At 52.5% G+C, this 26,796-nt stretch overlaps 1 protein-coding gene across 3 annotated transcripts; it reads left to right on the forward strand.

Annotated features, from left to right (window-relative positions):
- The first annotated feature begins 1,796 nt into the window (after window positions 1-1,796).
- MOB3C (MOB kinase activator 3C) lies at window positions 1,797-26,632 on the forward strand. 3 transcript variants are annotated; one of them, XM_049808900.1, is made up of 6 exons: window positions 1,797-2,067; window positions 2,684-2,744; window positions 3,215-3,385; window positions 10,711-11,210; window positions 20,619-20,821; window positions 25,082-25,234. In XM_049808900.1, exons 4-6 carry the CDS (start codon window positions 10,793-10,795, stop codon window positions 25,109-25,111), a joined length of 651 nt encoding a protein of 216 aa, XP_049664857.1. In that variant the 5' UTR covers window positions 1,797-2,067; window positions 2,684-2,744; window positions 3,215-3,385; window positions 10,711-10,792; the 3' UTR covers window positions 25,112-25,234. The 3 variants fall into 3 exon arrangements, with proteins under 3 accessions (XP_049664857.1, XP_049664858.1, XP_049664859.1); XM_049808901.1 differs by having other exon boundaries at window positions 3,222-3,385; XM_049808902.1 differs by lacking the exons at window positions 1,797-2,067; window positions 20,619-20,821 and having other exon boundaries at window positions 2,574-2,744; window positions 25,082-26,632.
- The last annotated feature ends 164 nt before the right edge of the window (window positions 26,633-26,796 follow it).

Consider the following 26,796-nt stretch of genomic DNA (forward strand, 5'->3'; position numbering starts at 1 on the left):
ACCAGGAGGTATTGCTCGCCCCACTTGTGGACTTGTGGGGCAGCAGCTGATGCAATTTCAGCCCTCATGCTGTATTCCTGGCCCCTCTTTTGGCTCCGGATGGCTGAGGGTGGGAGGACCCCATCTCGCCTTTAAGTATTTTGGCTCCGTCTCGCCTGGATGTAAATCCTGGTCACGAGTTCCCTTCGGGATCTTTGCTATACAGCCAAGCCCCCTCAGTTTTGGATTTGTGCCTGGTTTTTGCTGGGGTTTCAGCTGAAAGTTTCCTCCTGGCTTGGCATTAGCTGTGAGGAGTTACATCTGCTCTGCAGACCTCCGCCTCCTGCTCACGAGGTCTGAGGACATTTTGTGGTTTCCTGCATCCCTTGGGGAGGAGCGTGGACACTGGTGCCCACCGGGTCCCCAGGGTGGAGGACAGCACCGTTGCTCAGCCTTTGCCATGACTTGGGGCAGCTGCGATGTGCAAGCAGGTGGCATCCAGCATTGGGAACGCTCCCCCAGGTGCCGAAAAAAGACTTTGCGGAGCTGCTTGTTGCTGCGTGAATCTGCTGGAGCCAGGCGTGGGGCTGGTTTGCCGGCAGCCAGAAAGAGTCTGCTGGGCTACTTGAGCCGGATCCTGATTTTAGTTACTTGAACCCGAGACTATCTGCAATGACTGTGAGAGATTTGCTCAGGAGCAGGGCAAGGCTGATGTGGAAAAGGCTCTTGTCTCCATAAACCTGCCCGCAGATCCTGGGGTGGATGTACACACAGAGCCGAGCTTTCGGGATTAGGGCTGTTGTACTGAATTAGCTGATGATCGTGGTGGGAAGCAGCTGGACAGATGAATTTGACAGCTTGTGCTTCCCTCCTGCCCCAAGACCTGAGTCTGCAGGGTGCTTCGCCTCCAGAAAGTTTTACCTTTTCTGCAGAAACGTGCTGCAGGTGTGACACATCTCAGCCATCTCCCAAATAGGGACAGGCAGGAAAGCAAGGGGCTGCTGGGGTGTGCAAACCCCAATTCCCTCTGGTTCTGGCCCAAAGCGATCCGCTAGCAACTGCTGGCTGATGCTATGGGCCCTTTGATGTCTTCTTTGCTCCTAATAAGATGCTCCTGCAGGTGACGAATAGTTAAGTTTCTATTGCACCTGCACAAAACCAGTGCTGTGCTGGTGCAAGGCCCAGCACAGAGAGAGGGAGGAAAGGCGAGCAGATGCTTTGCTGGGCATCTGCTCTGGGAGGCTGCTGGATAATCGAGGGTGTTTGCCATGGCTGGGCCAGTAACTTTATTTTTAAAGACCGTCTCTGAACGTTGTGTCTCAAGGGCAAACCCTGGCACCACCTGTAGCTGAGAAGCCTCGTTATGGGGGAAGGAGTCCAGATCCTGCAGAGATGTGTCCTACTGGATGCACAGTCTGCATGGGGTCGGAAGGTAAATCCTTGGCCGCAGCAGCAGGGGAAGCCAGGCGGGGTTTAGGGAGGCAAACCCTCATCTTAAACCCTCCTGCTTCATGCAAATGTACCCAGTGGCCAGATCCTCCTGCCGTCTCAGGCTGCTGGGTTTGTGGTTTCCTTTCTCACACTCCTGCTGCTCCTTACCCCCGCCTCGCCCTGCGCCCCGGTCCCCAGCTCGCCCTATCACCTGCAAATACTTGGCTGAACCTGAGTTTCGCATGCATTTAACCAAAGCCTGGAAATGCTTCCCTCACCAGAACTGTCCCGCTGCCAAGCGATTTGCAGTTGTTTCCCACAAGGCTAGCATCTCATCTCGCCGCGGCCGAGCCACGCTGCTCCCCTGGGAAAGACATGCCGCCGTGCCACGAAGGGGACCCTGAGCGCCAGGGCCATGCTCCTGCCCTGCTGCAACACCCGTGAGCGTGACACGTGGGGTGCACCGCCAGTTTTACATCCCCACCCGGGAGTCTGACCCCGAAGCCGAGTCCCAGCCCGCGCCGAGCCATCCCACGCCGGCTGGCTGGCTGCTCCGCTCGGCGCTGAGCGTGCTGGCGCAGGCTTGCTTTCACCGAGCCGTATTTAAATACCACAACGTGCTTTCAGAACTCACCCCACCTCCCAGACCGACAGAAAGTAAGTCCGCTCTGTGCAGCGAAAAGTTTTTCTGTTTTTTTTTTTCTTTTCTTTCCCCTTTCTCTGGCTTTTCTGTTTTGGATGGCGTCCAGCTTGGCCTGGCACTGAAACCTCTGAAATTTTTGCGTGCGTGCAGAGGGGGGGGAAGGACGAAGGAAGAGGGACTGTGCAAAAGACGGGAGGGCAGCAGTGGGGAGAAATACTGCAGGATTTCATCTCCTTTCCCCCAGCGCGCTGCTGTCCCGTGAAAGCTGGGAACCAGCCAGCGGCGCGGGAACTGCGCACCAAAAAGGACCTCAGCACCCAGGAATGGTGCGTGGGTGTGGGTGCCCACCCATGAGCGTGTGTGCCCGGTGTGGTGGGTGGTGGGGGCTGGCAGGCCAGCTTCCCAGCGGGTTTTCCAGGGACAGCTGGAGCTGCCGGTGGGGTCAGGATGTGACATCACCGGCCAGAGAAAAACCCTCGGCCCCGAGTTTCTCTAACGAAACCCCGGCGAGTGCCGGAGCACAGCGGCTCTCGCTGCCGCTGCCATCCCCAAACCGCCGACAGTCCCGACGGGGAGCCTGGCTTGGACTTTTTTCTTCTTAATTTTTTTTTTTTTTTTCTTTTTCCTCAGTAAGAGCAGAGAGTGCAGCAGAGGGATTTGGGGCTGGAAGCCAGGCATGCCGGGGGATGAGGTGAGTCCTCTGGGTGGAAAAAGCCAGTGCTGTACCCCTGAGGATGCTTCTGGGGTGCTTTAAGCACGGGTTGGGCAAAAGCTGGTTTGGGTTAGCCTGGGAAGGAGCAATCCTTCACCCAGCTGGGGCACGGATGCCTGCAGAAGGCTCTTCCCCTTCCTCCGGCGTGTCTCAGCTCAGCTGCCAGGGTATAAATACCAAGGGAGCCTGTTTCGGGGATGCGGGAGGGTCCGGGAGTCACTGGTGGTGGGGCAGGGATTAGTGCAGATGGCCGGCGGTGGGCAGGGGAAGGGGGGACCCGCAGGGGAAGGCAGCACACGGCGTGGGCAGACACCCGTTTCCCAGGTGGGACAGTGCCAGCAGCTGCTTTGCCCGTGTCAGAGGGAGGGCGGAAAGTTGTGGGTGGGGGGGAACTGGGTGGAGATGGGCTTTCAGCAGCTGGTTTATCTCTTCTCAACTTCTTCCCTGAGCTCGCAGGCCTGGAGCTCCCGGTGTTTGGGATTACAGCTCTGACGGTGGAGTAATCACCCTTGGGACTGAACCAGAGCAGTCGGGCACCGTGGAGGCCATTGGACACCTCTTTGCAGGGCTCCCAGCAAGTCACTGGTGGCAGCAGCGACACCCCAGCCCCCAGGAATGAGGTACCCCCAGAAAGCTCCCAGCTCTACTGCATATCACCCCTGCAACGAATTAGACGTGCTGCCTCTAGCCTGGAGAGATGGGGCTTTGCTTTTCTGCTTGGAGGCATCTTGGGTGACTCGGGAAAAACTTTTTCGGTGCCTTTGGGCCAGGCTGTGGTCCCCAGGGAGCTGCTGCTTTGCTGGTGGTGTGGCAGGGAGGTAGGGCAAGGAGCGGGACAGAGCGAGGGGACAGTGGGGCCAGGCTGGGGGCAAGCCAAGGTGTGTGCAGTCCCCTTCCTGGAAGCTGTGCTGGGTCCGTTTTGCACGAGCTGGGGATTTCCAAGCACTTAGGCGAGCCAGGGGAAGCACCAGCACGGCTCCCCAGCCAGGGAGCGGGGGGCTGAGTCCCGCTGCAGCTCTGGAGGTGCCTGCTCTGGAGATGGGTGCTGGGGTGCTCAGGGGCTGCCTCGGAGGACGCTCGCCCCTCTTACGGGTCTCCGTGGCACTGGGGAGGGTTTGTGCAAGGAGGGTTTGGCGGCAGGGAGACGCCGCTGGGAGCTCAGGGCTTCTCTGCAGCTCCCCCAGCCCGTGTGCGGGGCCTTGATCCCCCTCCCGGCATCTTGTCTTGGCTCGTTTCCTGGAATTTTCCATCGTTTGGGTTATATTTGGGATCGGCAGCCAATAACCCCGTTTCTCACGGACAGCCCAGCTGGGGCTTGGCTCCAGCAGGAAGCATTGAGGGAGCGGGGCCAGCACCCCAAGACCATGCTCCCCAGCATCTTCCTTCTGTAGCCCCGCTTCCTTAGATGATTAAAACCAGACACGGCTATCGCAAAGGCTGGAAAAGAGGGCTTATGTTCCCTTCCCTGGGAGCATCATGCACCCGCAGCCCCTGCCTGGATTGGGACTGGGGTGGCTGCAGTTCAAGGCTTGCTCAGGAGAAGCAGCCTTGGTCTTTGGGGTGCAAGTCCACCAAGAAGAAGCCCTGGTTGCAAAGATGCTCTTGGACAGGTTGAAGACCGAACTTTGCAACGGGACTTCTCTGGAGCTTGAAAGGAACTCGGAGACGGGGCTGTCGAGTCAGCAGCCAGACAGTAACGCTTCCTAGAAGCAGCAAAAAGCCAGCCGAGCCCCAGGGCCAGCTGGTTTCTGGTCAGACTGTCCATCTGGAGGCTGGCTGGATGTTTCGGGGCTCTGGCAGACAGTAGCTGAGCTGATGTCTGCCCTGTTCCTCTTCCAGGGATGGGGCAGGATGAGACTTTTATGCTGCCTGTGGTGGGGAGAAGGGAATCCCCTAAAGCAGGGAAGCAGAAGCAGATATCTGAGTGGCCGAAGGCAAGATGCCCCGGGGAAGCCCAAGGAGGATTTGCAGAGCTGGTAGTATTTAACCTACACTTTCCTCTATGGTGCCTGGAGCCACATGGATCTGTGCTCTCCCTCTGTGGCCTTTTCCTAAAGTAGTAGGAGCCGGATTCTCCCTGCGGATTGCCCACGGTGTCAGACCCCTCGTTGTGCTTCCCGGCTGTTGTACCACCGGCGAGGGTTGGAGCGCGCTGCTAAAGCGGCTGCCTGTGGTTTGCAGTCAGATGCTTGTGTGAGTGTGTAACTGTCTCGGGCCGGGTCCAGGGAGGATGCGCTTGGCACTGGAGCCACGGGAGGTGCCGGTGTCAGAGCCGTCCTCTCTCCTTAACCTCCACGATCACTAATGCTTCCCAGGGGCACTTGTAAAGTGCTTCTCCCCCTGAAGCCTTTGCTTTTGCAGCCCTTAATATAAAGGCAGGCTGGGGACAGAGAGAGTTTTGAAATTGGGGAAACTGAGGCAGGGAGCACGGGACTGCCCCTGGTGCCCATCACCTGGAGACAGTGGTGTGTCTGACTGATCCTTCCTGCTGGGTTTCTGACTAAAGCTTATTTGGGGTCAAAACCGGAGGTTTTCTTTAGTGACCTTGCCTCGTGCCTGCAGGACTAGGGGGGAGGAAGCCCCCCTCCCGCTGCTCTGCCTGCTTTCCCCTTTTGTTTTGCCGGTTTCTAAACAGACCTTTCAGAGTTGTTTTTAATTTACAACAAAGCCTTTGCCTTGCCGTGTTCCTCTGTGGTTTCCAAATGATAAAAAAAGAAAAAAGAAAAAAAAAGAAGCTTAAGTAAAAAAACAAAACAACCCTCAAATCTGAAATTAGTGGCTTAGTTTGACCCTGAACTTACATCCCCCCCCCATCCAGTTCATTTCCTTTCATCTCTGGACCTGCCAGCAATCTAGGAAATCAGTTTTTCACGTGTCTCTGCCTGCTACTTCCCCGGCAGCGGCTCTGCCTTGCCCTTGCAGAGCTTAACCCTGCGCTCATTTGGTTCTTGCTAAACCCGACCGAGTTTTGCTTCTGATGCTGCTGGTAAAAACAGGGGCAGGACTGAAGCCAGCAGCCTTCCCAGCTGTGGACGGGGTTTTGCGGCCGCTCAGCTGGGTTTGTAGCCAGCCCTCTGCAAAGCCGAAGCTATTTTGGGAGCGCGGATGGGGGTAAGCACCGAGCATGCCATGGCGTGGATGTCCCATGGGAAGCGGCGGCATCTTTCCACCCAGCAGCTTCACTTATCCTCCTCGGACCATCCTCGGCAGGGACGTGGGGTAACAGCAGGGAAAGTCTCCGGCTCCACAGCCACCCGCTTCACGCCCTGTCCGCTCCCAGGAGCGGGACGAGGTTTGATTTGGGGGTTTGCAGATGCTTCAGAAAGGGATGTGTGAGCCCCTGGGGTGCCGGCACCACCCCGTGATGGGAACTGCGGCGCAGTGAAGTGGGGTTGCAGCCTTTGCCAAAGCTCCTCTCCGGGGAAGCTTTGATGTTTGCACGTGGGAACCGAAGGCAGAGACCTGCAGGCTGCCGCTGCGGCACCGGTCCAGGCCCTGCCGGCACGGGCCGGCAGCGGGACGTGTACGGTCATGTCGTAGGAAGCTGCTGTCTAAGCTTGTTGAATGGCAGCTCGCCCTTCGGATTTCCCAAAACAGGCAGCGCAAGCGGCGATTTGAACATGGATGGGTCTCCTCTCCCACCCCAAGCCCCAGTGGACCATGGCCTGATTTCCAGGAACGTGACAGCCTTGAACATCAGGCTCAGCTGAACTCTGCGCTGCTGCTAAACCTTGGAAGATCTCCCATTTTCCATCTCTTTACATGGAACTGTCCCAAATACTTGGCCAGTGATGGAAGAGTACCAGCCGAGTCGGATAAAGGTGGACACTGGGAAAGTCTGGTCTTGCCTTCGCTGCTGATGCCCTTTTCCACCAGTTAAACTCGGGATGTGTCCAGGTCCATTCCCAAAGGACTTTGCTTTTCTTCCCAGAAAGCAGGGGTGGATGCTGGGTCCCTGCCTGAGGGGAAACTGAGGCATCAGTGACTTTGCAAAGCCTGTTTGCTCCAAGCCGGTACGTTGCATCTCAGTGCCCCAGCTGCAAGGGCCATAGCTGGTATTTCAAGCCATGGTCCTGGCCTCCGTGCAGCTCCCTCCCTACGCTGCTCACATCCTTCCCTGCACATCAGTCTCTTTGGGCAGTGAAAGCTTTGGGGCAAAGTAGAGAACAAATCTGTTCTTTGGCACAGCGCCTGCCTCTGCTTCTTCGGGTCGTAAATCCCAGGATGTGTTTTTGGCTTTGTCTTAAATTTAACTTCTGGAGAACATTTTTCTCCAGTAAAGATTGACAAGGCTTTTTAATGACTTGGTAATTTGGTAGCGATGTTGGCAAGGATCCCGAAAGCAAAACCGCTCGCCTTACTCCGGCGTGCACTGCTGGCTGGGGAGCAGGGAGGCTGTAGTGCCATGTTGGCGTCCTGTGGGCTCGGGGGACAAGTCTGTTCCGAGCACTCGGGCAGCGACGGGTTTTGCTCTCCCATTCCCAGGAATCTCTAACAGATGCATGGTAGGAAAAACCTGGCAGATGTTTAGCAGGTTTATTGCTCTTTTTTTTTTTTTTTTTTTTTAAACTGGTGTTTTATTCAGTACTGAAGCATGAAGCACATTCCCACCTGCCTGATGAGTGAGAACAGCTTGCAGGGGAACACAGAGATCCAGTTGTGGATGACGCAGAGATGCAGTTGTGGGATGAGTTATAGGTCTGGCTTCAGGAGATGAGATGCAGAGCTTATTTCCCAGTGAGTGGCTCAACATTTGCAGAGGACTTGCAGTGTGAGGCACAGGAACAAGGGGACCCCCCCTGTATTCACGGAGAACTGATTTCACTGCTGATGGCCCCTGCAAGTGACACATTTGATGGGATATCATCTGCCAGGGTGGCTTCTTATCACCCCAGAACAACCCAGTTTCTGCATGGAAGAGCCTGCAAACAGCAATAGCTCCTGGAGCAGAGCAAATGGAGCTGAGGCCAGCAGAAACAGTGACACGGAGAAAGGTCTGTTGGCACGATTTGCCTTGCTGAAATCCCAGGGAAACCTCCTAGGTTAGATCCTAGTCCCTGTCTGTACTGATGTTCGCCCAGAGGGACTGTGTGACCTGGTGTGATCGGTCCAGTCTAACACAGGGATAATTGAGTTGTTCACCCTCTGTCTAGCCACCAAAGAGACCAAGGACACAGGCTTGTCGTGGTGCCGTGCGATGCCCTTCCAGCCCTGGAGGGTGGCAGTCACTGGACTTTATTTGGGTGCTGGGCAAAAGGGCTGCTCAGCTTTGTCTGGGGTCTTGGACTGGCTGGGACGGGGATGAGGGAGCTGCAGGACCATTAGTAGGTTCTGCATCATCCCCTCCTGGGAAGCTGCCAAGTATCAGATGGGGAAATCCTGACTTCTTGTTAGGAGCATGATTGTTCATTTCTGCTTATTTTAATGGCCTTTATGTTTCAGCCAGAGCCCTCTGCCACTGGCTGGTGACAGGAGAGAGAGAGAGAGAGGAAAAATCATCCACGGATGAGGGTACGGACAGCAGCAAGGCAGGGACAGTCCCATGTCCTGGTTCACTGGTGGCAGCCCCGTGTCCTGGCTTGGTGGCAGAGCCAGTTAGTGATAATTCCTTTGGGGGGGGAAAAAGCACCAAAGGTGCTGCTGGCCCCCTCCCTCCCACACTGGCTGCAAGGCCAGGCACTCCTCAGCCCCATCACACCTACCTCTCTACGGGCAGACCCTGCTGGATGCCTCACTGGCACTTCCTATGTTACTGGAGTAGGATCCCCATTCAGTAGTTATATATACATACATATGTATTTATATATGTACATATTCCAGAAACTGTTATGCATTAGCAAACTCCCTGGGAGGCTTTTTTTAGAGGTGTTATTAACAGGATGTGCCTTGAGTATGTGACAGCCGGGTGGGAAGCCCCAAATAAGGGCTTTTCTTTACAGCCTCGCTGTGCCGAGAGTCCCCTCGCCTCCGCTGGGCTCCCTCAGGGCTGGCGTACCAGAGACCCTTCCCCTCGGGACAAGTAGGAGTCATGACATGGTGCTGGCTCCCTCCATCAGTTGGCATTTTGGAGAGCTTGTGCTTTTTTTGAAGTGGGGAACAAGCTCTTTGGCATGGTTGGATCCAGCTGCTTGGGGTAGGGGAGGAAAAAACATCCAAGAAGCATCCCCCAGTCATTGCCCTCTGGCAATAAATGAAGACAATGAGGCTGGAGCTATTAAAATCCCACCCAGCAACATGAGCTGGGGAAGGTTTGCAGGTACCTCAGTATCAAAGTCGTACTGCATAACATTGTGTGATGACCGTGACCCCTTCCATGGGGCAAAAAGCACCTAATAACATACGGTTTCAGGTCTCGTTGTACCTGGGTACAGCAGAGCGTGGTGGGGTTTGGTATCACCATGCTGTGAGCTACGTAATGGTGGCAAAGCAACGCTCCAGCCTGTGGGAAAGGCTGTGGTTAGTGCCCTAATGGCAGTGGTGCTGGGGTTTCCCACCACACCAGGGTTTGCACTGACGCCAGGGTTTTCCCCCCACAGCCACGTGCTGGCTGTGGTGTAGAAATCCCCACCGGGCAGATCCTGCCCCTGCTTGGGGCGATCAGTAGGTCCTGCTGTCTTCCAGTGATGCCTCAGTAGGTGGGCTTTGAGGGGAGCACAGGGTTTCTCTTGCAAGGTGTTTAGCTGGTCTCTGCTGGGCAAAATAGGATCTGCCTGTGGCTCAGGACTAAGTTTAGAAAAGAGAGTTTATTTAGGAAGCTTTTTGCTAAAAGCTGTCTTTTTAACGACGAATATGCATCCAAGTTTTGCTTAGGCACCATTCCCTCCTGCTCGTGACTTTGGGTAAGTCACTTCCCCTTTCCGTGAATCTTTTTCTTCCTTTTTTTTAACTCTTTCTCCATCTCCTCCTGTCAGGGGGAGGCTGTTGGAGGACTTTCTCTTCCCTAAGCCTCAGCAAAGCATTTAGCACAAGGGGGCCTTGATCTCGTTACCACCACTGGTGATGCGTGCAGGTAATGAAATGCACAATTTCAGCCTGTGCGGGACAGCCTGGGGTGGATGGAGTTTCCACTGAAGCTTCAGGGAGGAAAAGGAAAAAAAAGGGAAATACCGCAGCCCTTGTCTGTGCTACTAACCGCGGGCAGGAAGGGGTGAGCTCAGCGCTTTGCTGAGCTGTGACTTCCAGACCGAGTCACCCGAAGCATCAGCTCGTCACCCCAAGGGCTCCTGTGAGCATTGTGTGCCTGCCTGGAGGGCCGCATCCTGACACGTCGCGTTGCTGTGCTGGGCTGCCGTTTCCCTCCTTCGGATGCAGGTTTTGTTCTTTTGGACAAACACACGGGGCAGAACAACAAAAATAATCCCCCCTTTTCCCATTGATCTCGGCGCTGGGGCTGTGTGAACCAGCGGCCAGCTGCGGTCGCAGCGCTGTCCCCAGGACATCGCTCACCAGCCACTGCGGCAGGGTCAGGGGTTATTTGTACTGAGAAATTCCTGGGAAAGGGATGCTTCCCCTTTGCTGGAAGAGGAAAGAGCTACCAGGTTGGGACTGCTCAGGCTGGTGAACTCTGCTGATATCGCGGCTCTCAGTTTGTTGCAGCAGTTATTGATAAAAGCCCGGGAGGTAAGAGGCTGGCTGAAGTCCGCTGAGCTCCTGGCGTGCTCGGGAGGGAGGATGGGCTCTGTCTGCCATCAAGCCTTGCACGGGGCCTGTGTGGTGATGCTTGTCCTCTCTGGTGCCAGGAGCTGCTGTCTGAGGGGTCAGCAGCGGCTCCAGGTCACCCTGGTGGGTGTGGAGGGGCCAGGAGCTCACCCCAAATCTCTGTCCCCATGAGCTGCCAGAGCAGCAGGGCCAGCCAGCATCCTGGTGCAAACTTGTCCCTGGGAGCGTGCCCCCACGTGCAGCTTGGCTTCATATGTGACTGAAATTTGTCTCTTTCTCCTCCCAGGAACCTCCACCCCTGAAGATCCCAGTCTTGGGTTTCACATTGCACCGAGCCTCTGTCCTCACCCTTGCTGGCCCTGCCCACAATGGCGTTGTGTCTCAAGCAAGTCTTCAACAAAGACAAAACGTTTCGTCCCCGAAAGAAGTTTGAGCCGGGCACCCAGCGCTTCGAGCTGTACAAGAAAGCCCAGGCCTCCCTCAAGTCGGGGCTGGACCTGAAAGCAGTGGTGCAGCTGCCTCCCGGCGAGAGCATCAACGACTGGATTGCTGTGCACGTGGTGGACTTCTTCAACCGCATCAACCTCATCTATGGCACCATGTCGGAGTATTGCACGGAAAAGAGCTGCCCCATCATGTCCGGTGGACTCAAGTATGAGTACAGGTGGCAGGACGATAGCAAATACAAGAAGCCGACCAAGCTGTCGGCTCCGCAGTACATGTGTATGCTGATGGACTGGATCGAGATGCTCATTAACAACGAGGACATCTTCCCCACCAGGATAGGTGAGTGTGTTCTGGTTCTTTGCGAGAAGGCTGGGATTGTAACCGGTGCAGGTTCCCAAACCGCTGGTGCACCTCAGGGCTGGTGTTGCCAAACTTTGCAATCCCAAGGATCGTGGCCTTTCCTGTTCCAGGTGTTCCTCAGTGTCTGTCCCGCACCCCTTTGCTGCAAATTGAGCTCGGGATTCCTTGTCGTGCTCCTAGGGGATGTGGAAAACAATGTTCTCCTTTTCTGTGCTTGAACTTTTTCCAAGTATTCTGTGCTTGTGAGAAATGAAGGCTGGTAGGTCATCAGCTACCTTGCCCTTCCTCAAGAAGCTGAGCCACAGGGCTGGTTAGAGGTGGTCATCGCATCCCTGCACCGTGCTCTTCTCTCAACTACTCAACTCAATTTCTTTCTGGTTTTCCGGGTAGGTTCATGGTCCCAAGGTCTAACCCTCATTCCGCTTGCTGCTTCACTTCTCAGCTCTTTTCTACCTCTGATAATTCATCTCAGCCCTGATTATACATCACATCTTGCTATTTAGCTGAGGCATCGCCTGAGCAGAGATGCCTGTCCCCAGGATCTGGCCTTTGCAGCTGCCAACCCCCAGGGTGTACGATGCACCCCTTTAAAAAGTTTGGCCTTACGAGCTTGCAGCAGCTGCCAAAGGCAACACAGCTTGCAAACTAACCCCTCTGCTGCTGACCTGCAGTGCTTGGCAGCTTCCAGGGCTGATAGTAGCCCTGCTACTTAGCTGCTTTCTTATCGTTTGGAGAGATGAGTTCAAGGGTTGCAGCTGATGTGTTGGCCAAGACCTGCAGGTAATTGCTGCCACCTTCCCCTTGCCAGCGGTCTGGGACAGGCCGGGTAGCGCAGTGCCGGATCCTTGTGCCGGAGGACAGGCAGACAGGTTTGGGCGCATGGGAGAGTCAGCCCCTGGGATTCACCAGGGGCATTCGCTGTGCCATGGAGTCATCCCTCCCTCGTGAGCTCAGTGGGCTTCACACATCCCCGCAGTCGGAGGAGGCTGGAAGTGTGGCTGGCTGACAGTGTCGGCGCAGGATGCTCCGTGCCGGCAGCCCCAGTCCCTAGCTGGGGACAACAAAGTCCCCATTGATTCTGGCTGCAGCTGGGCACAGGCTCGCTGCTGCCGAGGGGCAAAACGGCAGCCACAGGGTAAGCTCCGTCTTCTTCTTCCCAAGGCGGGTTGTTCCCAAGGAGAAGTTCTGCACGCCTTTTAAAGCAGGGATGCAGACGTGGATTTATTCCGTTTTCCCTCCAGCCAGAAAGGACAGTGTCCTGGTCCAATTTCATGCCTTTCAGGTGGGATTTGGGGTGTGATGCTGCTTGAAAGCTGCTCTGGGGAGTCGGGGCTACAGGGAGTCTTAACACTGCAGAAAGCAGGCAGCCACGGAGGGATGGAGGCATCGCAGCACCCCCCCCTCCCACGTCTCTGTCTGAGGTGCAAAAGCCAAGTACAGTTGTGACCCTGCTGGTTTTCACTCCATTTCTGGCACTTCTCTCTCCGAGGTGTAACACATCCCGATGTGGGGAGGAACGGCTGGTGCCTCTGGTTTCCACTTCTCCTTTTGTTTTGGTGTGGGGGCAGTTCAGGGTGAGATCTGAGCAAACCCATTTTTTTCTCTTCCAAAGCCATTCCCAGGGTCCCTCTTCCAAGCCCCTTTATTGCAGGGAGCCTCATGTCCCCGAGTGACTTCAGTCCCCTTGCCGGCGTGTCTTGGTGGTTCTGGCCTCACACATGCGAAAGGGAGCTTAGCCTGAGATTGCACTTTAAAATGCATGAAAGGCTGTTGTGGGAGGCAGGGGGAGGAGGGAGCCCGTGGCACTTTGTTGTCAGTGTGTCCCCAATTAACTGCCTTTCACTGGCCTGCCTTGTGCGCTGGGTAATTGCTCGGCAGCTCTGGCATTTCGGAAGATGGAGGTGTTTGGCCGAAGGGAAATGTCACATCCGCCGGTTCCTGACGGGCTGCTCCTCGTCACCACGCCGGATGACGGGGGAGGCTGGGGGACGCGCAGCAGGGAGGGACGCAGGGCTCGGGGACAGTGGCCAGGGCGAGGAAACGGAGATGCTCAGCCTCCCTCCTAAAGAGCCATCCCCTTGGGTAAAGACCAAGGACAAGGGGAATAAGGCACCAAAAGGACACAGGGAAGATGTGAGCTGTTTTAAGGAAGGGAAAAGGAGTCTGATGAGGCAATGGGGAAATTATAAATTTCATGCTTTGGAGTCGTGGTGAGGCTCTTCAGTATTAGCAGCAGAGACAGGATTTAGCATGAAGGTTTGTTTCACTGCTGCTTGTTACTGGAGAGATCCACCAGCATGGCTGACCACCGTCTCAGCGGGTGTTTCATGAGCTGTGTGTATCTCAGCTTTCCCTCCTGGCCCCTCTTTGCCATATGCAATAAAACTGTCCCAGCTCAAAGATTTCCCTGGCTAAGGCTACCTGACCACAGACAAAACAGACTTTTCTATTTTTGTTTCTTTTTTTTAGAAACAGTAAGTGTTCCCCAAACTTGCTAATGTTGCCTGAGGCTAACCTCAGCATCCTTCTCCATCCAAAAGCTACAAAGGCTGAAGCAGCACATGATTCAGCAGGGCTTGCTCATGGCTGTCCTGACAGTTAAGGGAGAGGTATCTTATAGGTCAGAGGGGGGAAATCCTTCACCCTGGGATGAGAGGCTCAGCTGGAAATGAGCAAAGATGGTTCACTGGCTTGTGGGCTTACAGAGTCCTTTGGCATCACGGGGGAGACCTTGGCTGGGGCAAATGAGCACAACTTCACTGACTGGAGCAGCGCTGGGCTGATTTGCACCACTAAAGCATCTGGTCCTTCAGCACATGTCAGAGGTGGGAGGCAAGCAGAGCGACCTAGTTGACAAACACATTTGGTTTAGCCAAGCTGCGTGATGCAGAGCTTGTGCTGGCTCTGCAGCGAGGCCAGAGGGGCAGCTGTCATCTGAAACAGCAGCAAGGGAACCCGATGCCAGCAGACAGCTTGTGACCTGGCAGAGTCACAGCAGGACGCCAGCCCTCGGATGGCACGCTTGCACTGGGAGAAAATCCCTATGGTGGTTTAATGGGGCCGGGGCGGGGGCTGCCAAGCCCTCTGCGTACCACAGCAAGGGTCAGGGGGAGATACTGCATCTTCCCCATCCCCAGGGAAATCCACCTGTAGGGCTCAGTCCCACTTAAAGGCTTTGCTGTATAATCCTTCTTCTGGAGTGGAAACCTGTTTGTCTGCTGGTCAAGACAAATCCCTGCATGGGGTGAGCTATGCCAACCTGATCGCTATAAATCTACCGCAGCAGCAGCTTTCCCAGACGACCCATATCAGTTTGCATGTGCTAGCGCTTTGTTTCCACTGTTCCAACCAATGTAGCTGTCCTGAAAAATACATTTAAATGGAGAATAAGCATTGTTCCCATGCAGGGAGAAGAATAAATGATTCTACAGGTATATTTTTACCAGCTGGTAAAACTATATCAGCAGATTTCTTCACTGAGTGACCGCATGAACAAATTATGACCTGGAAAAAATCAGCTCCTCCCGGTAATCGTCCTGCCCCGTGGTGCCTGGTTTTAGGGAGCTGCTGCTGGGCAGTAGCACGCTGGGGAGAAGGGTTGGGTGGATGGGGTTTGCAGGGCCCGTGGCAGTCAGCTGCGTCTGCACCAGTCAGCCCAGCATCAGGCTGCCAGTTGCACAAGGCCAAGCGTCCTATGTCAGCACCGTCGCGGCTGCTGAAACCTCTCCGTTATTAAATCAGTGAGGACGCAGGGTTTGGACCAGACCCAGCGCCGGAAACACCCCACGCTCTCTGCCAAATATGCCTGCGGCTCTACAGAGCATCAGTCACAGGAGATTTTGGAACAGTTCTTGGAAAGCTTTTCAAAACTCAAGCTCTGCCTTTCAAGAGTGGTCCCAAAACAATTACAAAAAAAAAAGAGAAAACTTGGTGCGAAATGATCCGATACTTTCTCCCTGTAATAACAGAAGAAAAATGTTCTGAATTCAGCTAATTATTGCCTTTCTCTCAGCTGGCTATTTTTTACATGATTTGCCTTTTTTTTTCTGCCTATTTTCTTCCAAAATTAACACCACACCAGCTTGCAGCTGCCACCATGCCGTTAGTTTTAAATGGGGCTTTAAAGACTTATTTTTAGGAAAAAATTAATCACCAAACACCACGGTGGCCAAAATGGAATTGAGAAATAATGACAACAACAATAATTCATCACATAATTCATTGAATTACTGCTTTTGCGGAGGAAAAAAATACAATTGCCAAGAAGCAAAATAGCTTCCCAGTACTGATTCATCATGAAAAAATTAAATTGGCTGGAGCATGAGGGTTAGGGACGGGAGAGATGGCAGGAGAGATCCAAGAGCCATTCGCAATCCCTTACCGTAAGCACAGGCACTTTGTTACCTCTCATTTTCATTTCCTTTTACACGTGGTCCCACATCGTTTCCTTATGTTTTGAAGCAATCAGCACAAAGTGGGGAAAACAGATTTCTCGGAGCATTAAATCACATCTTGGGATTTTCAAGCAAAACATCCGAGATAAACTGAAGGTACTAATTCACATCAGGGCTGGGAGTCACGCCGCTTGCCACAGCCCTGGCTGCATTACAGTGAGTGAAATTGTACCTGCTGTACTGACAGCTTTTGCCCTGGCTTGGAGCATGGGTAAGGCTCTCCCTTTTCCACCACCGTGGATGGCTGCTCTGCTTCACTCCTGGGCCTGGGCTGCATTTCTGCCCTTGGAAAGGCGATGCTCCCAGCCTCCGGCTGTCTGGTCTGTGCGCAGCATCTGGGTAGCACACGCTTCTGATCACGGGTGGAGGAGAACAGCTGACCTTGCGTATGAATCTTTTTTCCTGACATCTGAGCAAGCTCACATTGGATCCTGTGGTCCCCCCCTCGTCACTCATCGTGCAAGAAGAGTCAGAGCGGGGCTACTGCCTGCCAGATTGTGGGTTTGCTGCTCCAGGTTTGCTGGATGGTAATCACTGGTGAATTAAATGTGAAGGTAATTTGAATGCCTTTAAGTCAGCCCAGGTGGGTTTTGTGGTGTTCTGCTGTCCCTTGAGGCAGCTGGGAGCGGCATCAGTGGGACGCACTGGCATGGCGTTGCTGGGTCCCCGTAGGTGTGTAAGGCTGGGGAGGGTGAAGCAAACCCAAGCAGCACCACCCTGCCAGGGTGGTTTGTCAAAACTTGGGGCTCCATCCTGACTTTGCCCTGGCCTGCCATACTCCTGCTAACAGGTCATCTCAGCCACGCAGGGTCAGTCCCACCAGCCTCATCCCTTCATCTCACCAAGCTGCTACTCCTGCTGCTTTGTGCCACGATGCACCAGCTCCGAGATGGAGGAAGTCCCCCAAGCAAGGGCCACCACTGCCCCACTCCCATGTGCCGCTTCTCGGCGCACCGGCCACTACTGGGGTCTCTCTGCTGCCAGCTCTAACGCTGCTCTGCCTGACCCAGCCTGGCAGGGAGGTGGGAACCACAAAGGGAGCAGCCTGCCACCCCTCGTGCTTGGGGAACGGGCCCCATTGCTCCCCGCTTGCTGTCACAGTGACCCCTCCTAGCAGCCAGGACAGCTCCAACGTGAACGTACAGGGGCCTGGCTGCTCGGTTTAAAGCTAAACATCTGCGGGGGCAGGATAGGTGTGCGGCCAGCGCCGAGATCCCTGTCTCAGGGCCTTCCCCTTGCTGGGACGTGCTGGCTGCAATGCGCGCCTGGCTGCAGGGAGGAGGCACAGCCCGCTCTCGCCGTGTCCCCTCGCGTGCTGGAGAGGATGTCGCCCGCATTGTCTGCTGGACGTCCGCTGCGCCAGCAGCCGTGACCCAGGGCGAGCCCTATTTGTGCCGGATCTTTCTGCTGTTCTCCCTGGGGTTGGTTAGATGCAGCCTTTACTGGGGAGCTCTTTCCTTTCAGCTCTGGGAAAGGGGTTGGGGAATTTCTCCACCTCTTCACCAATGTGGCCAGTGCCTGCTGGAGCTGCTGTGGGTTCCTTTCCAAGTCACCGGAGATCAGCAGCGAGGCATGACTGCTGCTGGAGGAGGCAACCTGCTTATCAGATATCCGCCCTGTTTCCTTCCTGTGGAAAAGCACTTTGATCGACTGGCGCAGGCCCCCGTGCCAGACGCGGGGTCCAGTTGAGCATCCGCAGCCTGGACTGAGGGTCCTGGCACAGGAGATGCAGCCAGGGCTGCAGCACAGGGAGAAGAAGCAGGAGCCGATGGCCCAGAGCTGTGCTCTGCCCTGGGCATGTGTGCGAGTGAGAGGGGCGATGTGGGGAGAAGGAGCCAGAGCCGGACCCCGGTGATCCCTGGACCCAAAGGACCATAGTGGGTGGCGGTGTCATGATGTGGTAGGGTGATGGGTGACCTGTGGAAGTCCACTGGTGACAGCCAGCCACCACTACAGCCTGGCCGTGTCTGAAGGGGATGGCCACACACTGACACCTTGTGATGGACACAAAGAAGAGCAGTCCAGCTTCACCTCCCAGGATCTGATGCTGCTGCGGGGTTCATGTGAAAGCACAGTGGTGGGGTAGCCCAGAAGGGTACTTGCAGGTCCTGGCATCTTGATGATATCCTTCTAGGCATCACTGGGTATAGGATAGCTCCCATAGTTGCTGATGGCCACGAGATTTGGACTAGATGACCTTTAAAGGTCCCTTGCAACCCAAACTATTCTATGATTCTATTTTTTTATGCCAGATCTCTGTTCCCTGATGCAGAGCTGCGTTTGGAGAACCCAGGATCTAGCTGGAGGTGTCTCCCCTCTAACTTTCTCAGCTGCCAGCATGTCCATGAAGACTTGCTGGTAACTGATTTATAGAACCAGACAGTTGCTGGCTAACCTCAGGACAAAAGCAGTGGAAAGCCACTTGTCACCATCTGCCAGCTCTGAAGGTGGTTTATCTAACAGCAGTATCTGGACCATAGATGCTATCAGCCCTGGGAGTCTGAGATCCTTTTGATCTGCTGTTCACTGTCTGATTTTATTTCTTTCTCAGCTCAGGACTAGGTTGAGGTTTGCTGCTTTCCTTCACTATCAGTCTTTGCAGTTTGGTGATAAACTCCCGTGGCTGGTCAGGTCTGATTTCTTCCTCGTGGCCTCCCTTGACCAGAGGAGGCACTAGGCAAGTGGGACGTGTGACAAACTGGTGGCAACAAACACGTTGCTGTCTGCCTGCTGGCACCTTGCTGAGTTCCCAGCAGCAACTGCTTGCCTCTGGTCCCAGGGAGACAGGCTGTTCAGAACTGTGTATTCCCCAGCCGGGGCCCGGCAATGTGCGCTCATCAGAAATTACTTGCCGTGATTAACTTTTCTTTATTAAAAAAAATAATCTTTCTTGACTGGTTCTTCAAAGCTGGTCTGCAGGGGCCACCCTGATGGCATGTCTGAGTCCCCAGCTGGGTGATTATGGCTTTTATTTGCTCCGCAAATTCTCGCTCAGTGCAAAAAGCTCAAATGAAGCTGTTGATGAAGCTGTTGATAAATCATCATGCCCCTCCTGACTCCAAGGAAACCTGGAGGTCTCTCTCTCATCCCTGCCCTTATCAGACTGGCAGGCAAGGAGAGCCCTGCAGTCAAGGGTGCAGGGCAGAAGCAGATCTCCAATACCATCTCTCATCTGCTGGCATGGGGAGAGCCTGGTTGTACTTTGCCAGATGTGAACACCTTTCCCAGAAAGTCCTAACGGGATCTGTTAGAGCCAGCAGTGAAACAGGTCGTGCCGAGGTCCCTGCTGCAGGAGCAGCCCTGGGGCTGCAGCGTGCTCATGGTTAAGCAGAGCAGCGGCTGTGAATCAGTCTCAAAACCACCGCTCTGTGTTTGTGCGATGCTGAGCTGAGATACGCGTCCTCCTCCAAGCGGTGGCTGGGACATCCACCTGTGGCACTGGCACACGAGCTTCTGCCCTGCCTGCTGCACCCACGCTGTGCACAAAGCAGAGTGAGACTGGGCTGGGCTGAGGGTGGCTCTGTTTTAGAGCACAGATCGTTTTTCTCTTACGAGTGGTGCAATGCTGAACCCAGCACCTGCCGAACCCTGGCCGTTGAAAACACAGGCTGCACGCATGATGTTGGAAGGACAGATCCTTTGCTTTTGCCACCCACGGAGGAGAGGGGCATGGCACTACTGCTGGGAAACAGAACTGCCAGGAGCCTTTGGGAAAAAATAGTTTAATTGCCTAGTGAGGCTGATGAGAAAGATTCAAAGATAAAATTACCATTTTTAATTTTTTTAGCTAAGAGATTTGCTGATGCTTTCCACAGCGCAAAATGTGTGAGCTGGCCATGGTTGAGCAGAGATTATTTGGAAAGATTTTTAAGAGGTTATGATGTGCTGCATTAATAAGAAGCAAAGGGAGGAGGCTGATACAACCGTGGGAAGGGAGGTTTTTATTTTGTTCTTTGCAAATTTGCATTGAATTGCTCAGGGGAGAGGAAGAAGCTTCAGGAAAACAAATTCCAGTTGTTTCATTTTCCTCCTCCCCAAAAATATGTTCGGAGTTTCAAAGACATGTTTCCTCTAGAGATTTACCCCAGGCTTGCTGACACTGACAGTATCACACCTCTGAGATTTTCACTGTGATAGCAGTGCATTAAGACAAGGATGGAAATGTAGAGTATGAAATTGCATCTTTGTGTCCCCAAAATCGTGTGGGACAAGGCTAAAAGTATAAAGCAATGTGTGGTGGGTCCCGTTCTTGAACAACCTGGGAGGATATCTCAGGAGGGAGCGTCATACAGGTGCAATGAAATTACAGCCTAAGCATCATTAAGATGGGCAATTTCTTCCTGTTTTAATGAGGCATTTGTTTGAAACAAGGATCAGGAAAAAATGTAGAAACTCCACCTCTTTCTGCTGATGCATCAGAAGTGATGTTTGAGGGTGGGTGGAGGAAGAAAAACAGTATGAACCATGCTTTTGATTCAGAGGACCAGGGAAGGTATCTTTTCTGCTGGGAGGAGGTTTAGTTTTGTTTATGGACCTGGGAAAATATAATTTGACTTATGCTGTGCCTGCACAGGCTTGTAGGGGAAAGGCAGGGAGAGAGGGCAGAAGGATTCTCTCTGCCAGATTGCTCTGGATAGAGCCGTATGTGGAGAGATGTGGCCTTCTCCACTGGATGAGAAATCTTCTCTCCTAGGGCAACTCCCCAAATCCTCAGACCATGCCTGTGTGAAATTGCTAGTTAGGCAATGAGGAAGTACGTGGGCAGAGCTAGATGGCAGGTATTGCCCCGGTGTAGCTGTCACCCTTGACATTAGCCAAGGGAATACTTCCTCATCATCTATGACTGCCTGTTAAGTGTGACAGTGACATTTAAATGCTAGCTGGTTTTTTTTGGAAATGGTCAAATGGCTTCCAACTTGCTTCTGCTTTGCAGGTGTTCCCTTCCCCAGGCAGTTCCAGCAAGTTTGCACTAAGATCCTCACCCGCCTCTTCCGTGTCTTTGTCCATGTCTACATCCACCACTTTGACAGCATCATCAACATGGGTGCTGAGGCTCATGTCAACACCTGCTACAAGCACTTTTACTACTTCATCAGGGAGTTCAGCCTTGTTGACCATCGGGAGCTGGAGCCTCTGGTAAGGATGGCCCAGGGATGGGGAGGTGGAGGAGGCGAGAGTGGCATGGGCTGAAGAGAGCACTGGTAGATTCAAGTGGGGGCTGGACTCTGAGCATTGCAGTCACCCTCTCTGGACTCTTTCAGCTAGTCTACCTCAGAAGCACACCCATGTTTTCTGTCCTGTAACCATCAGCCTTAGTCTTCTGAGAGAGAACTTCCCAGCAACAGAGGAAACCCTTTACCCTTTGAAAACCCTCCTTAAACTTTGCCTCTGCTGCCATGTCTATGAATTGCTCTTCAGTATTCTCAGGACCACCGTAACATAGTGTCCCTCTATACTGTCTTGGTAGCCCTAATGCAATTTGCACATCAAAGCATTTCCAGTCAGTTGTGTCCACATGCCTTTCAGGGGTCAGATCTGAGCCCAAGACTCCTCTCCACAGTCTTGAGTTTTCCTATTAGCAGACTAAGGTCCTTCCTTGAGATCCTAGTGTGAATTACAATGAGGCTGCAGGAAGGCAAGCCCCAACAGGACATGCAGCTCCAGACAACAGCTATAGAGGCCAAGCTGGAGAGGCCTCGCTGGAGCTCCAAGTTTCTCTGCAGCCTCCCTTGGGAAGCAATTAGCCAGGCAGAGAGTGAGAGTCCTTGAACACAGCAGCACTGGTGGGAAGCAGAGGTCAGACAGCTCAGGCACATAAACTAGAAAATGCACATAGTTAGTTTTGTAAGAGAGCCAAGTGTGTCACAGGCAAGGTTCAGTGTGGTCTGACCTAGGGAGGACATGTTGCAATGGGGAGAAGAATTAATAGGGAACCCAGGAGCTACCGTGCTACGATAAGGGCTGGGTTGCAGAAAAGGTTGTATCCAGCAGCAGAGAGTCCGGGAAGACCAAGAGGATTTAATTCCAGAGAGAGAAAGAGCTGAGAAAAGTCCCAGCATGAGCTGCCTGTTAGGAGTATCTGGGAGCAGGGTGGGGGGAATGCCCCTGCCCCTAAGTGCTTTACTCCTTCTCTGCTTTCATTTGTCTCAGTCAATTTGCTGCCTGTCTGCTCTGACCACAGTTTGGGGTGATTGAGAGATCGTGATCTAATCAGGGGAGATTTGAATGACAACAACATCTACATTAATTACTTTGTAGAGTTTGATTGTGACCTGTATTATCACAATGGCCCTCAGCTCCAGAAAATGGCAGCTCAGCATCACTCCGTCCTCTGTTAAGTCTTCCTCACCACTGCTCCTCATGACAAACTTCTTTAGCATTGATATACAGCCCATAATGGTGTCATCTCCTTTGACTGATGCTTGCTAATGTAAATAATTAGCACCTAATAGCCAAAGCAGAGGCTGACATTGCTAAATAGGCTTTCAATGCCAGTGACTCACATGCAGCATGAGATGATTTATGGGTCTGGATGAATCTAAGATGAACAGATTTTCCTGTGTGATGCAACCAGGGTTAAACTACAAGGAAATGAGACACATTTACCTCTGGTCTATCTGTGTCTCATTTCTTGGTGTGCTCATGGCCTGGCATCCAAGCCCCAAGCAGACCCAACCACATGGGAGATCTCCTTCCCTCAGGCAACGACTTGCTGTAGGTGTGTATGAGAGTGTCCTGCCACCAGAGGACAGCTCTGTCCAGGATGCAATGTTTAGCTGAGGAGGGAGGGAAAAATTGCTGCAGCTTATGAACAACTTTCAAAAACTGAAAATGGTCCTTCTGGCCATGCTGTTACCCCAGGGAGGCTGCAGCTTGACACTGCCATCAGTCCCAAAGTCTGCGTGAGTTAGGATGGATCCAGCAGCTTGCAACAGTATTTCTCTGTGCTGCAGGCAGGGAAAGCAGTAATGGGAAGTTTCTTCATGCACACCCCAGGGGCTTCCCAGTGAGCCCCCCAGAATCCTGGCGTGGCTCCAGTTCATTGTGCTGTGGAGCATGCGGGGAGCCTGGCGTTCATGCCATTCTGGCTTTGCTTCAGCAGCAGCTGTGAAGATGCACAAAGAGTAACATCCAACCTCTGCAGCACTTTACACTTGACCTCAGTCCACTTTCCTGTGGCTAGTTACTCTCCCCAGCCCAGGGCAGAGCACTAGTGACTTGTTTAGCTCATTCCCCTTCTCACTGGGCTGCACCATAGCTGTTGCCCTGCTCCTAAGTGTTTTTAAGTCCTGAAGGATTCATCAGCTGGTTTGACACTTAAGCAAGGACAGACAGTGCATTGCATCTGCCTTCATTTTAGGCTAAGACTGCAGGGTTTAGTTTTTGCAAGTTCTCAAGGTTTGTGGAAAGGCTGTCATCTCTCAGTAGGGATTAAATGAACTGTCCTTGAGAGGTTCAGTCGCTCTTGACTGCCTTATGTGCCCAGACAACTGTCCTAACCTTGCCTTTAGATGACCAGAGTTAGTCCACATGAATCCCATGACAGAGGAGACTCCTGTCTGCAGAGGTGCCCGTTCCCTGCATGTGACTATGGAAAGCCACCAAGCATGTGGAGGGAGCACATCTGGAGCAGGACAGCAAGTCTGAGTGCTGTATTATGGCTGGGGCTTTCTACTGAGGAGCCCCAGTTTTCAGATTTAGGAGTAAGAAGAAAGAAAAAACCAGCACCTCCCCAGCCAGAAAATGTCCTGTTATGCCCAAATATCTTAGAAAATTTACAGGGATTGTGGGATGAAGGAGTTCTTGGTTTATAAGCTTGCCCCTGGCTGAATCTTCCTTTGCTGCCTCAGCTTCCCTTTTGTCAAGCTTTCTTGGGATGTGATTTCTTAGCAGCAAATCTTAGGAGCTGAGAATGAGATACAGATCCTTTGTACAGGCAGAACTAGTGAAAGGCAGTGATTCACTCTTAACAAATCAAGAAATACGGGGGCAGAGAGAAGCCGTGCACTTGCTTCCTTGACAAGGGCAGGTCATGGTGCCGGGCAGCAGCACTGGCAGAGGTCCAGCTGGTTAGGTACTAAAGCAGAGCTGTGGGGATTTCCAGAGTCTGATGAATGCCTTGGACATTTGGGGCCAGCCTGAGGAGCTTGCAGGCGGCTTGGCAGTCCACTGGCCACTCCAACCCACCCTATTCAAAGCTGCTTTTGTGTGTGGTGCTGTGCTAGTGGGATGGGCTGGATGCTGTTGCAAGAGGATGTTCACAGTCTTCTCACCCCCCTCTTCTTTCTCCTTCCGAGATGTTTGCAAACGCTTCCCGTTTGCAACATGATTTTGTGGCAGAGCATCGGCTTTTCATTTGATGGCATGATTCTGCATGTTACTCCTACAGAGAAGCCCTCTCTTTGCCACTCTCTCCTGATGGATTTTAAAAACAAAGCTCTCAGCACTGAAGAGCTGAGATTGCAGCATCTGTCCCCCTTGGTTAGATCACTAAAGGGCCTTTTATAGGGTTACTCAAGGGTCATCCTACTTTCCTAGTTCTCTTTTTTTTCCAGAGTTGGATCCTTCCCTCTCTGCAGACCAGTCCTACTTCAGATCTATTTTGGGAGTACATTTTAATGTGTAAACCTTTCTCTGGGGTGTGTGAGGGGGCCTGTGGGCACATGAAGATTCAGAAGCCACGAGTCTGATGAGAGAATCACAGACTTTCCTCACTGCAGCAATGTACGTGATTTGCAAGCTATTAGTTGAGCTCCTTAAGGCAAGGACAAGTATCATCTTCCATCAGCTGAAAGCGGGGTACCTTCCTAATGCAGCTATCATGACGCCATCCTGGCTAAAGACAACTGTCTGTTAAGTCTAAACAGGGCTCGCTCTCACAGGAGGTTTCTGTGGCCCTCTGTTATTAGCACTCATTTGCGTTGCAGTGTGACCATGGGATCCCCTGCCAAAACCGCAGGTCCTCTGGGTGAGCTGTTGTCACCTCCTGGAGCGAGAGCCGGGAGCAGCTCCACGTCCCGTCTTCCTAGGCAGCTGCAAACGGAGGCTCCGAGAGCGGCACCGCCTTGTCTGGCTGCTCTGCAGCTGAGTCAGGAGCAGGACCTGGATCTTTCAACATCTCAGCCAATGCTCTTTCCTTGGACTGCTCTCAAAGCTAGGGCATGGCCAAAATAACTTTGTGCTACAGAGACCGAGGAGGATGCCAGGAAGGAGCTGCTGAGGCAGAGCAGTTCCCAGGAGGGCTGGCATGGGAAATAGAGAAACACTCCCCAAGACTCCCACGGTTGCTTCCTTGGGTTGTTTTTGGACACCTGCCAAACTGCCTGACATGTCAGTCTACTAAAACCTGTCTTTTGCACTTACTGTTTCTTTCTTTTCTCTTTTCCTTCAATGCAGAAAGAAATGACAGAACGAATTTGCCACTGAAGCATTTTGGCAGGCGAACTCAGCCGGCTCGTTCGGAGTCTGATGGGACAAGACACCCTGTGGTGGGAGACCTCTTCCCAAGGACTCGCTCTGGGCATTTCAACTCGATGAACTATGAACACTGCAGAAGAGCCTCTTCAGGCCAGGGCTGAATCCTAAGACTGCCAAGCATCTCTGGACAGATTTTATTATTTTTTTTTTTAATAGATCCCAGTCTCTGTTGTGTGGCTCCTGTCTTAGAAAGCCACTGACTTACTGGAGATAGAGACAAGTTTGGTTGACTTTTGCACACTCTGGTTTCTAAGACTCAATCCCATGTCTGATAACATCTGTTCAGCTACCTTTCCTCTTGTTTTGTCCTCAGCTACACTGATCTCCAAATGTTTTATTAGTGATTCCTGCCCTGTGAGCAGCTGTGACCTTGGCTACCGAGTAATGCCTGCTACCTTTCCCACATGCAGTGGGTTTGATCTGAGATCAGCTCTGCAAAGTTGGTGACATTTGATCCCAGCTGCCTTCATGTGGTTAGCTCCTGATGTACCTTTTTTAACCATGAGCTGTGAATGTCTTTCCTTCTGCCCTAATTTGTGCTTTACCAAAGGGACCATTTTTTTCCCTGCAAAGGATATTTCACTCTTGGCAAAGGGGACTTCGTGATGTTCTAAGATGCATCCAACGCTGCTTGGACTAATGGCAAGGTGGCCCCATGACAGAAGAGGTGAACTAGGCCACTTTTCAGTGTGATCAGCACATTCTACCTGAGAAGAGACTCAGGAAGTGGTGGAAAGGAACTGTTGCCAGAAAACAACATTTTCAACATGTCAGCATTTCCTGACATGTTTTCTTGGCTCAAGATCAACAGATGCTGGCTGCAGAAATTGTTGTTTTTCCATTATCCGACCCTACAGCATAGTAAATCATGTGGAGAAGGACTTTAAGAGACATCTAATCTACAATTTTCTTCCTAAAAAGCAAGATCAGTCCTTCTTAAACCTTTTTGACCTTTTGAAAGCATACTACTGCTACCTGGTCTGTGCCATTATTCCCCTGAAAGGTATCACATCTCAAAACTTCTTCCCCTTCTGCTTGCAATGCCCAGTAACTAGTGTTGTGTTCCCTGTGACATTTTTCTTTTGACAAGAGTTGAAGTCTTTTTTTTTTTTTTTTTTACTGTTTTTAGGGAGTTTAAATCAAATTGTCTGAGCCACAGCATTGTTATGTTTGTATTTCCTGCCCTTTTTCTAGGAAAGTTTTGTATACCAGACACAGCTAATATTTATAATCTGGGCCTTGCCCACTTTTGGGGTAGGGAGGGGATGTGGCTAGAAAATGTAAATATTTAGGCCAACGTTAAAGTGCACAAGTGAATTTTTAGTGCTCAAAGCACTTATTTTGTTGTGAAAATCTATTTTTTTTAATCTTGTGTACCAGATGTATATTTTTAAATGGAAATAAAACAGAGCAAAATGGACACAAAACCACCTGATGCATCATTCAATATTTTCTGTGTAAAATAATCAGTAGAAGTCCAAACTTTTTTTTTTCTGTTACTAATTAAAGAAACATTAATAATCCTGGTGTACTTCATTCTTCCCTGAATCATCTGTAGTAAGACAGGCATCATGAAAAAGCACCCAGGATAACTTGAAGAGTGGATTTCCCCTGAGAGTTTCAGCACTGATGGA

Source organism: Accipiter gentilis, chromosome 8 (genome assembly GCF_929443795.1).
Source record: "Accipiter gentilis chromosome 8, bAccGen1.1, whole genome shotgun sequence".
In the NCBI taxonomy this organism is placed as follows: domain Eukaryota; kingdom Metazoa; phylum Chordata; class Aves; order Accipitriformes; family Accipitridae; genus Astur; species Astur gentilis.

What these genes read in the sequence shown, in the direction of transcription:
- MOB3C (XM_049808900.1), top strand. Translation starts at nt 10,793, where the DNA reads ATGGCGTTGTGTCTCAAGCAAGTCTTCAACAAAGACAAAACGTTTCGT. An exon ending in CATCTTCCCCACCAGGATAG is followed by an intron (nt 11,211 to 20,618) that starts GTGAGTGTGTTC and finishes TCTGCTTTGCAG; the next exon opens with GTGTTCCCTTCCCCAGGCAG. An exon ending in ATCGGGAGCTGGAGCCTCTG is followed by an intron (nt 20,822 to 25,081) that starts GTAAGGATGGCC and finishes CCTTCAATGCAG; the next exon opens with AAAGAAATGACAGAACGAAT.